General features: G+C 48.3%; 1 protein-coding gene across 8 annotated transcripts in view; it reads right to left on the bottom strand.

Annotated features, from left to right (window-relative positions):
• The window catches only part of Abcc5 (ATP binding cassette subfamily C member 5), a 96,081-nt gene that overhangs the window by 45,559 nt on the left and 37,270 nt on the right, over positions 1–13,252 (bottom strand). For 2 of the 8 annotated variants that reach the window (XM_039087904.2, NM_053924.1), the window contains 7 exon segments: positions 12,796–13,029; positions 12,498–12,671; positions 11,845–11,992; positions 10,177–10,325; positions 8,931–9,038; positions 5,254–5,610; positions 2,443–2,514 (listed from right to left, as the gene is read on the bottom strand). In XM_039087904.2, the coding sequence (XP_038943832.1) occupies positions 2,443–2,514; positions 5,254–5,610; positions 8,931–9,038; positions 10,177–10,325; positions 11,845–11,992; positions 12,498–12,671; positions 12,796–13,029 (1,242 nt within the window). 8 annotated transcript variants of the gene reach the window in all.

Genomic DNA, 13,252 nt, shown 5'->3' with positions numbered 1-13,252 from the left:
CCTGTAAGCCATTCTAACAAATCCATACATACATATATGTTATACTATGATATAACATAAACATATATTTGTATTATATATGTTATATAATACATATGAATGTATGTATGTATACATTTATTTTATCAGATCTGTTCCTCTAGAGAACCGTGATCAATAATACAGCAAGCAAGAAAGCCTCTTTTCGGAGTTTCCTGGGGATGGTGCCATAAAAATTTGTAGCCAGAACCTGCCTCACAGCGAGGGTGGCCAATTTGGCTGCTTCTGTGAAGTGAGTAAGAGAGGGAACAGAATTTCAGGTGAGATATCTACTAATGGGAACAGCATCCAAATAATGACTGCAGAGTTTCCTTCCTTCCCACATGAAGAGGCTGCGTGAGGAGGCATAGCTTTGATGTGTCTCCTTGTCTTTCTTTTTAAGATTTATTTTATGTATATGAGTACACTGTCGCTGTCTTCAGACACACCAGAAGAGGGCATCAGATCTCATTACAGATGGCTGTGAGCCACCATGTGGTTGCTGGGATTTGAACTCAGGACCTCTGGAAGAGCAGTCAGTGCTCTTAACCACTGAGCCATCTCTCCAGCCCAAAAGCTTTTTGTTTTTGTTTTTCATTTTTTAAATGATTTATCTATTTTTATTTTATGTGCCTTGGTGGTTTTGCCTAAACGTATGTCTGTGAGAATATGTCTCTCAGATCTTGGAGTTACAGACAGTTGTGAGCTGTCATGTGGGTGCTGGGAATTAAATGTGGGTTCCCTGAAAGAGCAGTCAGTGCTGTTAACTGCTAAGCCATCTCTCTGGCCCCTTGATGCGTTTTCTATCACAGTTTGATACCAATGAATACACCACTTGGTATCATGGTTCTTTTTAATACCAACAGTAGACACCTGTTTGGGTTAAGGATGCCAACGCTGTGAAGCCAAGTCTCATTGGTGAGTGCATGGATACTTGACAAATAGGCTTGCCCTTGTGAACACCATCACACATGACGTGTGTTTTACTGTTCGCAAAGACCCTTTGCTGAGCCCGGGAACCAGACAAAGAGGAACACAGCCCCGTGCTCTAGGAGGACCACAACACACTACCGAGCAAGACCAGGAAACTGTCCCCAACTCACGGGTCCCACTGTCCTCAACAGGGTGAACAGAGTTCAGAAGACCACACCTGCCAGGAAGTGGTACCATCTGCATGGCCGTCTTCACCCGCATCTAAGTCAAGCTTGCTTGACTGTATGTGGTGCCTGTTCTTTTCGGGTGACTGGGTTCCACGTGCTCGCCCTTTCCCCTCACTCACACACTCACGGTGCTGCATTTCCCTCTTGCTGTGTCACAATGTACTTGTGCATCCGGATCACTGAGCCTCCTCTGGATGTGAGTTCCCTATATGACTAACAGTCTCAGGATTTAAGTCAAGTGAGAAACGCGCTTCGAATTTGTAGTGTGGGTGTTTGCTCATCTCTCTCATCTCTGCTACTTCCTCTCCTAGCATACAGAATGCAGCAACCAGTTCCTGAATGAGAAAAGACGGTGAACAAATGGCACTGGTGGGGGTCTATTAGCCAGTCACCAGGCACTTGCTGCACCCTTCCAGACAGGAGGCTGTTAAAGGTGGAGAAATGAAGGAACACAGAATAGAACACCTCTGCTGGACAGTGGAACCACGCCAGGAAGCTTCTGGTGAGCACACACCTGAGACTTAGGTGACTCCCTGCTCCCTGACAGACTCCTGAGAACAGAGTGCTCCGTGCTAATGAGGTGCCTAGAGGCTCTGAGGGCTTAGCCAATAAGTTTCCTTTCCCAGACATTCCTCCCTGCAAAAGGTGAATCTCAGGTTCAGCCTGAAAAGTGGGTGTGGTACGTTATGCATCCATTTTCCAGCCAATAAACTAATTTAGAACCATGGACTGTTTCTTTCATCGAGATCTGTTGTGGGAGCCATGGAGAAGGCATTTGACTACAGAGTGGCAGCTTAATTCTCCTGTAGAAGCCCTCTCTGAGCTCTGCATTCCCAGCCACAACCACCACCAAGCCTGCCTCCACCAAGCTAAGGACAATCACCGCTGAGACAAGCCTGAACTCCCCCCTCACCCTTCCACCCACTTCCTCCACCACCACCACATACATACACAAGCGCCACCCCGGCTCGAGGCTAGACACTGTCCCCAGCCTGCAGGTCCTCCAACTCCATTCTCCGCTCTTCTGTGACTCCCAGCAGCGCCTGGATTTCCAAGAGTCTAAGAACCCCACGGTCCCGGGTCTCGGAATCCCTGAACAGGCTCGGCTTTCCCACATCTCAGACTGCACTTTCCCACCACAGAGTGGTGTCTTGCAGCTTCCCTACAGCACGGTGGAGGCTAGAGAGGCTGTGCCCAGCAGTGGGGCGGATGAGGACCAACACACCAGAACCAGAAAATACCGAGGACATAACAAACATCTTACCTGGCCTAAAATGGCGGAAATCAGAGAGGTTTTTCCACTTCCCACACTGCCACAGATTCCAACCAGTTTGCCCTAGACAAAGCACACAGAGAGAGGAAGGACATCAAGACACTACCAGCCACTCATCCTAAGAACCTGCCATTGGTCCATCAGTATCAGGACAGAAGCCCTCTGGAAAGACTGTCACACATGGTACACCACAATCACTTTCAGGAAGTTTAAGCCGCTTATCAACTCTGCTAGTATAGGAGTTTATTTTTTAAGTTTTTTTGGTTTTTTGTTTTTTTGCAATTCAGAATTCTTTAAAATTACTTTATTGTAAATTTTATTTTAGTTCTTACTAATATAATTTTTATTTATTGTTTTATTTATTATTTTGTTTGTTTGGTTTTTCAAGACAAGGTTTCTTTATGTAGCCTAGGCTATCCTAGACCTCACTGCTTAGACCAGGCTGGCCTCGAACTTGGAGATTCACCAAATGTGTCTTGCCCTCATGTGCGCCTACATACCACTTGCGTGCCTGGTGCCGGCAGAGGCCAGGAGAGGGAGTCAGAACCCCTGGGACTGGAGCTAGTTGTGAGCCACCTGTGGGTCAACAGTTGACTTTAAGTAGAGCCATTTGCTTGGCAGTCCTGTGTGATAGTAATCGAGTCCCCAACAGAAGGAGGGAGGCTATGGTAGCGGTGCAGAAGGATCCCAGACTTCGGGCAGGCAGAATGCAACAGAGTTCCAGCTCTACCTACATCTGCTAATCGAGTGCCCCGGTATTCCAAACCAACTTGTGTCTGTTTCCCTCACTGGGCTCTGAGCTCAGGAGGAAGGATGAATTCCTCACTGAATCAAGTATCCCATTACCGAATGGAAGAGTAAATTTCAGTTAAGTATGAGAAGCCATTTTCTAAAAGAGCTGACTAGTGGCACAGTGGGGCGGCCACAGTAATCAGTAATAGTCATCGAGTGAGCTTGCTGCTAAGAGTGAAATAAACACCACAACGGCCTGTGGCTGATAAACCACACAGACAGTTTCAGGTGACCACCTGCTCACGGCTAAGAGCAGGAAGCTCTCTGATGTCTCCTTAGTGCACCCCTGGATCTGCCCAGGGTGCCCCCGGCCAACTGCTGTTTGCTGCACCGTTGCCTCCTTCACTCCAGCACTGCAGATAAGCTTTTCTCACCAGCGCTGTCGCCATCCCTCTCCCATCTCTCTCCTGCACTAGAACGGGAGGGGCAGCCCCTTCGTTCTCTCTCTTCTTTCCTTCCTGTCTCTCTGCACACTGTTCTGAGGCCAGCAGGTCATTAGGTAGTCACAGGCACTTCTGTCATCCTTTCTCCTCTCGGGCTGAAGTCAGAGCCGTATGTGGGAGGCTCGGCCCCACTGCTCTGCATCTTCACAGCCGTCATCTCCCGCAGTCATCCTGGTCCTGTAACCGCACACTCCTGAGGGGCAGCCTCTGCTCTCTGCTTCTGCCCTTTAGCTATGACCCTCTCCCCTGGACGGTCTCATGACTCGCTCCCTCGGATCTCTCCCCCTTCCCTTTCTCCTCCCCTCTCTGACTGGAACTACTGTTTACCTGCCATGCCCACTCTCACCGCCTTTTTGGTTAAGGTATCGCTATGTATCAGGGCTGGCTTCAGAGTCATAGTGATCTACCTCATCACCTTGGTTTGGTGCCCCAAACCAAGACTACAGACATGAACTACCAAGCCCAACACATCCTTTGAATGCGGTCTTCTCCTTAGACACTGTGTTAAAAACGCAAGCACAGCAGTCCCTGTCCCAGCTCCGCTGCCATCCTTTGCATGGTCCCCATCACGACCTGACACAATGTGCGTCACTTGCTTGTTCTTTGCGTCTGTCCACTGGGGCCGTAAACTCCAGAAAGGGGCTCTCACTGTGTAGTTTTGCTGCCGTGTTTGTTCTCAATCCTTCAGTAGGACTTAGTGTAAAGCTGGCACTTTAAAAGAAAAGCTACTAGGGGTTGGGGATTTGGCTCAGTGGTAGAGCGCTTGCCTAGCAACCGCAAGGCCCTGGGTTCGGTCCCCAGCTCCAAAAAAAAGAAAAAAAAAAAAAAAAGAAAAGCTACTGAGTGAATGTGTGAATGTCCTCCCGGGGCCCCCAGATGACATGGTCCTCTAGGCCTAGGGTTACTTCCCAGGCATGGTTTGAATCCTATGTCTTCAACCTGAAATCTGTGTTCTAAGAGGATCTCGAGAGTCCATGTCTACACTAGCTGAACTATGATATTATATACCCGAATCACCCTTCGCTGATATTTAAAAGATTTATTACAGTAAGGTTGTGGCTGGAGAGATGGCTTAGTGGCTAAGAGCACTTGCTGCTTTTTCTAAGGGCGAGCATCAGTCAGGTGGCTCACAACCACTTGTAACTCCAGCTCCAGAGAGCCTGACACTGTCTTCTGCCCTCCACTGGCTCCTGTGCTCGTGTACACACACCTGCAAACAGATGTGTAAAATAAATTTTAAAAAGAGAAAAGGCAACACTGAGAATACCTTTTACATGCCAAATTCTCTGTGACGTACAGTGTGGTGTTAACAAGGAACCCACGTGGTTACAGCAGTGGATTTAATTAGCACAGCCACCACCGCCAGAAGCCAAGAGAGGTCCACCTCGGTGCTTCGCCTCCTTATCAGTAAAGCGAGCATCTTATAAGTTATTAGTTCTGTTGCTCACTTCGGAATCAGAGCCCAGCCTCCTCTTGATTCAAAACTGCTCACGGCCAGAATACTCTGCTTCAGGGAAGGGTCCTGCCAGGGTGAAGTGGGTGGACAGGGCACAGGTAGGCGGCTTACCTCTTCAATCTCTAAGTCAATGTTGTAGAGTGTCCTCTGCAGACGCATGCTCCCTGCGTGGATCTGCTTGCCTTCTTCCTCTTCCGGACTGGGCCGCTCATCACTGTCCAGGAGGAGGTGTCCTTTCTGCTCTGCCAGCACCGCCTGGTGCTCAGTATGTTGCAGCTGCCTCGACTTCTCTTTCTTGCCCTTGGGAGCCCTCTTGTCTTTTTTCACTTTGGGGGTCAGCTTGGGCGAGCTCTGTGTACTGGAGTGGGAGGAGTCCCATGCCAAGGTGGCATTTTTCATCTCTATCTTGATGTGAGGACTGGCCGGTTTGTTCTTTATCATGTGAACCTCTTCCATTAGAAACAAACTCTGATAGGAGTTGTGAGAGAGGTGCAAAGATGAGACACTGGATCAAGACCAGGGAGACAAGCCTATGGCGTACACTCACGTAGCAAAACACATCAGGCTATACAGTGGAAGGAAGCTGAAGAGCAAAAGGTAGCTCATTAGTGTGGCCTCACCTCAGGGCTGACAAGGGGTCTCAGGGCCTCGTCCCCTGACCCAACCCTCTATGCTAGGTTACACACTAAGGAACCCTGCTTTTCCTGCCGGTCTAATGTGGACAAAAGGACATTTCATAACTGATAGGGATATGGTGCCCCGTGTACAGTAATTTGTAGGTTCCAGAGTACCAGTTGGAAAACCCAAGAGGGACACTGACCCTTTACACAGGCATCACCATGACAGGAACCTTCCAGACCACTTCTATAGGGCCGATGCCTGCACACTGCCCTCACCCAGGGCCTGGCACCTCTCAAGACTGAGACTGGCGCCTGCTCAATTGCTGGGCTTGGAATGACCTGACCTAAGGGCCTGTGTGGACAGGAGGTACCTCCCCAAGAATCGCCCTGTGGGAGGGGAATTAATCTTCTCTCCACTCACTCCCAGAGTCCTACTGAGTTGTTTCAAAGAGCAGAAAAATATAATATCAAACAGGAAAGAGTCTCCAAAGTTAGATCTAAAATTCTGATTTTTCTAGCTATACTTGAACCCCTCTAAAGCCAGGAAATCTTTACAGAGCAGTATTGTGGCAAGACTTTCAGAATGCTTTTTAAAAATTAATTTAACACATTAGAAAATCTTTAGAGAAAAGATGGCTTGCAGGATGAGACTCTGCTCAATTACTAAATATCCCAACTAGCTTAAAGTTCCGAAGGACTGCTGAACAGGGTGTATTATTTCCCTCTCTCTGCTGGACCCCGGCGTCTGCTTTTAAGAAGAATTCAGAAAGGGTCTTACTGAACTGAACAAGGACAGCAAAAAGCATGTTCCCGTGGATCGGGCGGGGAGCTCAACCCTACAGGCAACTGATGAATGCTGAGAGCAAGAGAAAGTCTTCTCCAGGGAAGAGCCCTCCCCCTCCACTGGTTATCTGATATCAAATGATCAGCTCTGAACACACACGCGTAAGGAACACTAGACAGACTGAGCAAGCTGTATTTATGTATTTAGGAACATATATATGTGCATATATATACATACAGATATACATATATGTATAGAACAACAATTAGTGGGGAAAAAAGAGGCCATAAGTTTGAAAGAGAGCAAGGAAGGGTATATGTAAGAGTTTAGGGAAGGGGAAGGGGAAGGGAAGGAAGAAATTATAATCTCAAAAGTAAAAGAAAAAATTATAATAAATCCTAAAAAATAAAAAGAAAGGATCTCATGTAGCCCTAGGCACCTGAAAATGCCATGAGCCCTGACCGTCCTGTCACCACCTTCAAGAGCTGGGATCACAGTGGCTATTCCTGTAAACCCCCATGTGTCATCAAGCTTAGGTGAAGCTCCTGTCTATGAGTGGCTGTGGAGCTCATATATTCAGAGCCTTCTGAGAGACGGGGCTGAAATATTGTCAACCATCCTGATCCCCATCATGGAGCAAACCCACGTGTGGGCAGAAGGTCCACCATTTCCCTCCCTAAAGATCCCTTAAGAAGGATGGAGACAGTGTAGGCCCCTATGAACTATTCAGAGAAACAGTGGTGCGTACAGGAGAACACAGCCTCCCTGCTCTTCCTTCCGGCTTCCCAGGGCCCTGACACGCTGAGACAGACAAGGGCCTCACAACACCTGAACTGGGATCAACTGAGATGTGCACCTGCCAGGACAGCGGTGTCCCAGAAGCACAGGACACACAAACCTCACCTTCCACTAGGATGCTGCCCACTGACAGTGCTTCCTTGCCCCATGGTGAGGTGTACACCAGTAACCTCAGTACCAAGGAGGCTGAGGCAGGAGAACCGTGTGTTAGCAGCCAGTCTGTCTCAAAAACAAACACCTCTAACAAACCAAAGAGAAAACACAGCTCACTTTCGCTCATTAGAAGAGGGAGCACTTAGAGAGCTGCCAGATATAACACAACACACCGTTACACTAGGACTCCCATTAAAAAATGTAAAATTATTTTATCAGTATAAATATGCCTAGTCTACCAGTTAACACTCTACTCACTTAAAAGGAGACAATTCAAAAACAAGGTCACAAAATACCTTTTCTCCCTCAGTTCTTATCTAAAACTCAACAAAATCCATCTACTACCAAGGATACGGAAACAAACAGGGTGCTTTGTCAGAACTTCCACTTTCTTCCATGACTGGATACTGTGGCTTCAGAGAGACGAAGCTCTGACTGTCATTACATCAGTCTTATGTGACCCTGGCTCTGGTCCTTTGAGCAGCTAGGAGGAGGAGGAGGATACAAGAGAAAGGGGGACATTCTGGAGGAATACTTTTCTTGGCCCAGTGCAAGTCACCTGATTAAGTGTAAAAGGAAAAAGCTGAGAGAAATCCCAGCAAACCACTCCCTCCTTTGCAGGGCAGCGCACTGTGGTTCCTGAGCCTCTAAGGTAGTGAGAGCTATGCTTCCAGCCCAGGGGCTTCAACTCTTCACGCCGCCAGAACTGTCCCCATGTTCACCACACCGGCCAAGGAAGGCCATCAGGCGTGAGGCCTTATCGAAGAACTCCAGCCCACACAGTGCTTCTCCTTTTTGGGAATTGAGTATTAACCACCTTCAAGTAAGTATCTACCTCCCTCCACCCCTCCCACGTCAGCCCCTCTTGTGTCGCACGGTTGTGTCATTCTGAAGGTACAAAGAACACAAAAAGGTCTGACCAACTAACCACGCAAGGAAAGGAGCTGATACTTACTTAACTGTACTTCTCAACATGATCTAGTTTTATGACTATTTCCATGTCACTGCATTCCCTGCCTCATGTAGTGGCAATCACTGGGTAGGAAAAAGAAATATCAAAAGGACTCAGCATAGCAACCAATCAAAGTGGCAGCAGGCATGAGAGGGGGTGGGGGGGTACCCGGCAGACACCTGGCTGTACTAGTCTACCTTAGGCCATTTGAAAGCTCAGTAAATGACAACGCGGTCCATGCTGGGCCTGGCGGAAGTGCTCACTATGGAGAGGGAATACAGCCCAGAACCAAGCGGGAGAGATGAAATGCCCATTCATTTTAAAGGGCATAACTCTCCTCCCTTGATTCAGTTGAATCTACCACCTCCTAAGCAAGCCAAAGTCAGGTGCAGCTGGCCTATGTGGACTCTCGGAATACAGGCAGCAAGCAAGCTGAACCAAGGGCAGCTCCTGATACAGAGCCGGGCAAGGTACCACTTACCTTAAATCTGTCAACAGCAACGGATGCTTCAGAGAGGGACTTCACTGAGAATGGTGTTACTTTTAAAGCAAAAGTCATGGAATTGAAGACAGTCACCACTGTGAAGGCCTTAAAATACAAAAGAGAGGTGAGAGCAAGCCTTGCGAGGTCACACAGCAGCCAAGGTGACACCACGCTCCTTCCGGGTGGAAGGAAGGCTGTAACTATCAAACGTTAGTGCGAGCAGTCACACACTAATTTGTTTTGTGTGCGGGTACATTCGGTGTGTCCCGGTGCATGTGCGGAGGTCTGAGAACACCTTGAAGGGGCTGGCTCTCCCCTTCCCCATGTGTGTTCTAATGACTGGACCCGGATCATTAGACTTGGTGGCAAGTGCCTGTGTTCACCTTGTCGGCCTCAATCACAGTTTCATTTTTAAATTGTGAGTGTGTGGTGTGTGTGTGTGTGTGTGGTGTGTGTGTGTGTGTGGTGTGTGGTGTGTGTGTGTGTGTGGTGTGTGTGTGTGTGGTGTGTGTGTGTGGTGTGTGTGTGGTGTGTGTGTGTGTGTGTGGTGTGTGTGGTGTGTGTGTGTGTGTGGTGTGTGTGTGTGTGGTGTGTGTGTGTGGTGTGTGTGTGTGTGGTGTGTGTGTGGTGTGTGTGTGTGTGTGGTGTGTGTGTGTGTGGTGTGTGTGTGGTGTGTGTGTGTGGTGTGTGTGTGTGGTGTGTGTGGTGTGTGTGTGTGTGGTGTGTGTGGTGTGTGTGTGGTGTGTGTGTGTGTGTGGTGTGTGTGTGGTGTGTGTGTGGTGTGTGTGTGGTGTGTGTGTGTGTGTGGTGTGTGTGTGTGTGTGTGTGTACGTGCGTGAATGTGGTGTCCTCGGAGCTCCTGGAACTGAAGTTGCCAATGGTTGCAAGCAGCCTACTATGGGTGCTGGAAACTGAATTATAGTTGTCTGCAAGAGCAATGTATACTCTTAACCGCTGGGCTATTTCTCTAGCCCACGTTTTTATTTTATTTTGTTTTGTTTTGAATGAGACTTCAATTAAAATCCTTAATAAACATGAAACACAGGTTCATCTATATTTACAAAACTAAACCCAAACCCGGGCTGACTGAAAAAGGCCACGTTATTCCCATATAAGACACTGCGTGGTCTTCCACTTCTCAACTTAAACATGAAGGAAGGAAATGGCCGAGTCTTGGTAGCGGTCCCAAAGGAAGTAACAAGAGGAGCGCACGAGCTCCGCATAGCACGTTTCTGTTCCTCACCTGCGCCGCTGTCAGGTCGAAGCCCAGGGTCATGTGGACGGAGAACGTCACCACGCTGGCGATCACTACGACAATGGGAGCCACTCCAACGGTGATGCTCTGAAAGTACCCGGCCTTCTCCAGGATCCGACGCTCCTCCTCTCGGATTTCTATTAAGAAGCAGCCCATCCTCAAAGCAAGTCAAAACACGCTGGGACACTGCTACTCCACCACCAAACAAGAATCAGGTTTCAACCACAAATACATCGTTTGTATTTGATTTTTGTTTTTTGTCTGTGTAAGACGAGGTCTTGCTATGTAGTCTAGGCTTATCCTGAAATATAGGTTTTCCCTCTTCGGCCTCCCAAGTGCCATGTTGCTAAGATACAGACAGGTTTTTAGAAGACGCTTTAGTACCAACGATGAAAAAGAAACCAGTTTAATGGGCTCTCGGCTCTGCTTTTGCCGGTTCTGTAGGTTGGACCTAGGGCCTCACACGTGCTAGGTAAGCTCTGCACAGCCCCCACCCTAAGACCATCGATTCTATCCTTACAACCGAGGTGTGAATGGACCGACTCAAGCTGGAAGAAAGCTACCACAGCACTAGTCTGGCCCTGCCTCTGGCACTTATACATCTACTGGGCTTCACTGAAGGGAGCACTGCACTGCACCTACACCTGGCAGCTTCCTTTGCGGACCTGGCTAGTGCTTACTATTTGCTCTGGGAAAGCTCAACCACCTTACAAGATGCAGCGTCTGGATAAGCTCCTGAGAAAACGAACCAGCTGCCTTGATGTTAACAGAACACGTTTTATTCTAATTTGAAACTTTGTTGCTGTTTACAACATTTATAGTCAGTTACTATGTCATTGAGTCCGTTAACAGCCCAAATATCCTTTTCACTGAAATTAAGGTTAGACAGATTCTTTTGTAAAGCTTCTTCTTAAATGCCACTCTTTCTAAGGCCCTGCCTTCCTACTCAGGTTCAGACGTGTCTAAGTGCCGGTGTCACATTAGTTACCTCACAGGCGTGTGTTACAAGGGCACTTCACATGTTTATGCCTGCACTGTGAGTGGAGCCGGCACTGAGAACACTGTACTAAAGCAGTCGCTTTAAAAGATGACAAAAGGAGCACTAGCAGGGCACAGAGGAAGGTGCTGAGCCCAGGCTTCTTGAAGCCCCAGCTCATCCCTCAGGGTCACACAACTATCTCTGGCACATATACAAGCACAGAAGAGAAGGGCTCTTAGCGATCAACTGAGAGGGCCTTCTTAGCCAGGCCAAAAAAACCAAGCACTGGTTAAGAGGAAGATTTGCATATATTATGATAGCTAGATGTGTCCACACTATTCTAGCTAGCCATGGCATCTGGGGCAAAATCAGTTTCCCAGGTTCGAATCCCTGAAATCTCTCTTTTTTTGTTGTTGTTGTTGTTTTGTTTTGTTTTTTTCTGTTTTTGGAGCTGGGGACCGAACCCAGGGCCTTGCGCTTGCTAGGCAAGCGCTCTACCACTGAGCTAAAGCCCCAACCCCCTGAAATCTCTTTTAAACATAAAAGGTTCTATATGAAGTTATTAGGCATCAGAAGTCTGGTTTCTAGTGTGCTTAGGAAGTAAAGTATATGAATGAACAGACCCAAAGAATCCAAAATCCCTCTACCACATACACAAGGGAAGTCTTTAAACTCACTTTGAACACACTGAGAAAACGCTTTGACCCAGGCATACATTTTAATAAATTTAATGTAGGTGAGAACTTCATTCATCTTCTGGACACGGTCGTCTGTGGCGGCTACACACTTTCTCCTGAAATACGCGGTTAGCCGTGACACGAACATCTGGAAGGGAAAGCCCCCTGTCAGACCGAAGCACACCTGGATCTGCCTCGTAATAGTCTCAGCCAAACAGGCCCTGTTCCTGGGACAAACCTGACTTCACATGGTTGTTTAACTAAAGGGACCTCTCTCTGGAGTTAGAAAATATTTAATTCTCGTCTCCTTGTAAGGTGATGAAGGCAATTACTGGTCAGATCTCACAGACACTGGCGCCACCATGGTAGAATCATGCCAGTAGCTCCTGTGTTACCTCAGGGTGGGTTCACGTGGAGCCGTCCGCTCCACCCGGACTCACTCTGCCTTCACACGGCTCCTGTCTTTTATGCGAATGACGGCTTACTTCCTCCCAAGTCAAAATCTGCCCATGTGAACTGAGCACTGTATAGCATCAGACTTTTCCAACTACCTTCCTTGAGAAGACGTCTATCCCCTTTCTATGACCCAGTACAAGTGCTGTATGTATCCTGTATGAAGAAGCTACCACGATGTGGCCAAGAGGCCCACTCACCATTGCCGGATAAAAGAGGATAAAGACAGCCGATCCCAGGAAGCCCGTTGGTCCTAGAATGATTACATTATAAATCATGCCCAAGATGGCGACAACGGGTCCTCCGGCCAGCAAGCTGCCCACAGCGGCTGCTTCAAACATCCTCTGCCCATCGTTGGAGCAGATATTGATAAGCTGTAAGATATGACAAAGAGTGAGGAAGCCTGTAGGACCTCAGGGGAGAGGTCAAGGACCAGAGGAAGTCAGGCGGACAGCGTGCCTGGCTTGCTCTGGCACAAAGCATGGGCTCGGGGCTCACCTCCCCCAGGGACTTTTCCTTAATGTTCTTTAGCTTCAGGATCTTCTTGAATGCCATGGTCAGGACAGCCCCCCGCAGCCGGACACCAGTGCGATAATTCAATGCCCAAGTCAGTGCGAGTGACCAGGAGCGTACAACCTCTGTCAGGAGGAGGCCTAGTACCAACAGCAAGCTGTACTGCAGGTTAGACTCTGTTGCCTGGGTGTACTCCAAGAGGTGCTTCACCACGAAGGCCTACAGGGAGAAATACATGCCACAGTCAACGTCGCCCCCGGTAACCCCACACGATGCCACAGTGTTATGTTAGGTTAGAAAGAGCAGGCTGCTCCCCAGCAGTGACCGGTGTGCAAACAAAGAAAGATCATGTGGTTGGACCAAATGTTAGCGGCAACCTGCCCACAGGTGAAGGGCAGAGGGACCGTTCGCTTTTCTCCTGAAGGGCACCACTATGACCATT

Source organism: Rattus norvegicus, chromosome 11 (genome assembly GCF_036323735.1).
Source record: "Rattus norvegicus strain BN/NHsdMcwi chromosome 11, GRCr8, whole genome shotgun sequence".
Classification (NCBI taxonomy): Eukaryota; Metazoa; Chordata; class Mammalia; order Rodentia; family Muridae; genus Rattus; species Rattus norvegicus.
The sequence above is the reverse complement of the archived record's forward strand: the minus strand, read 5'-3'. Positions and strand labels throughout refer to the sequence as shown.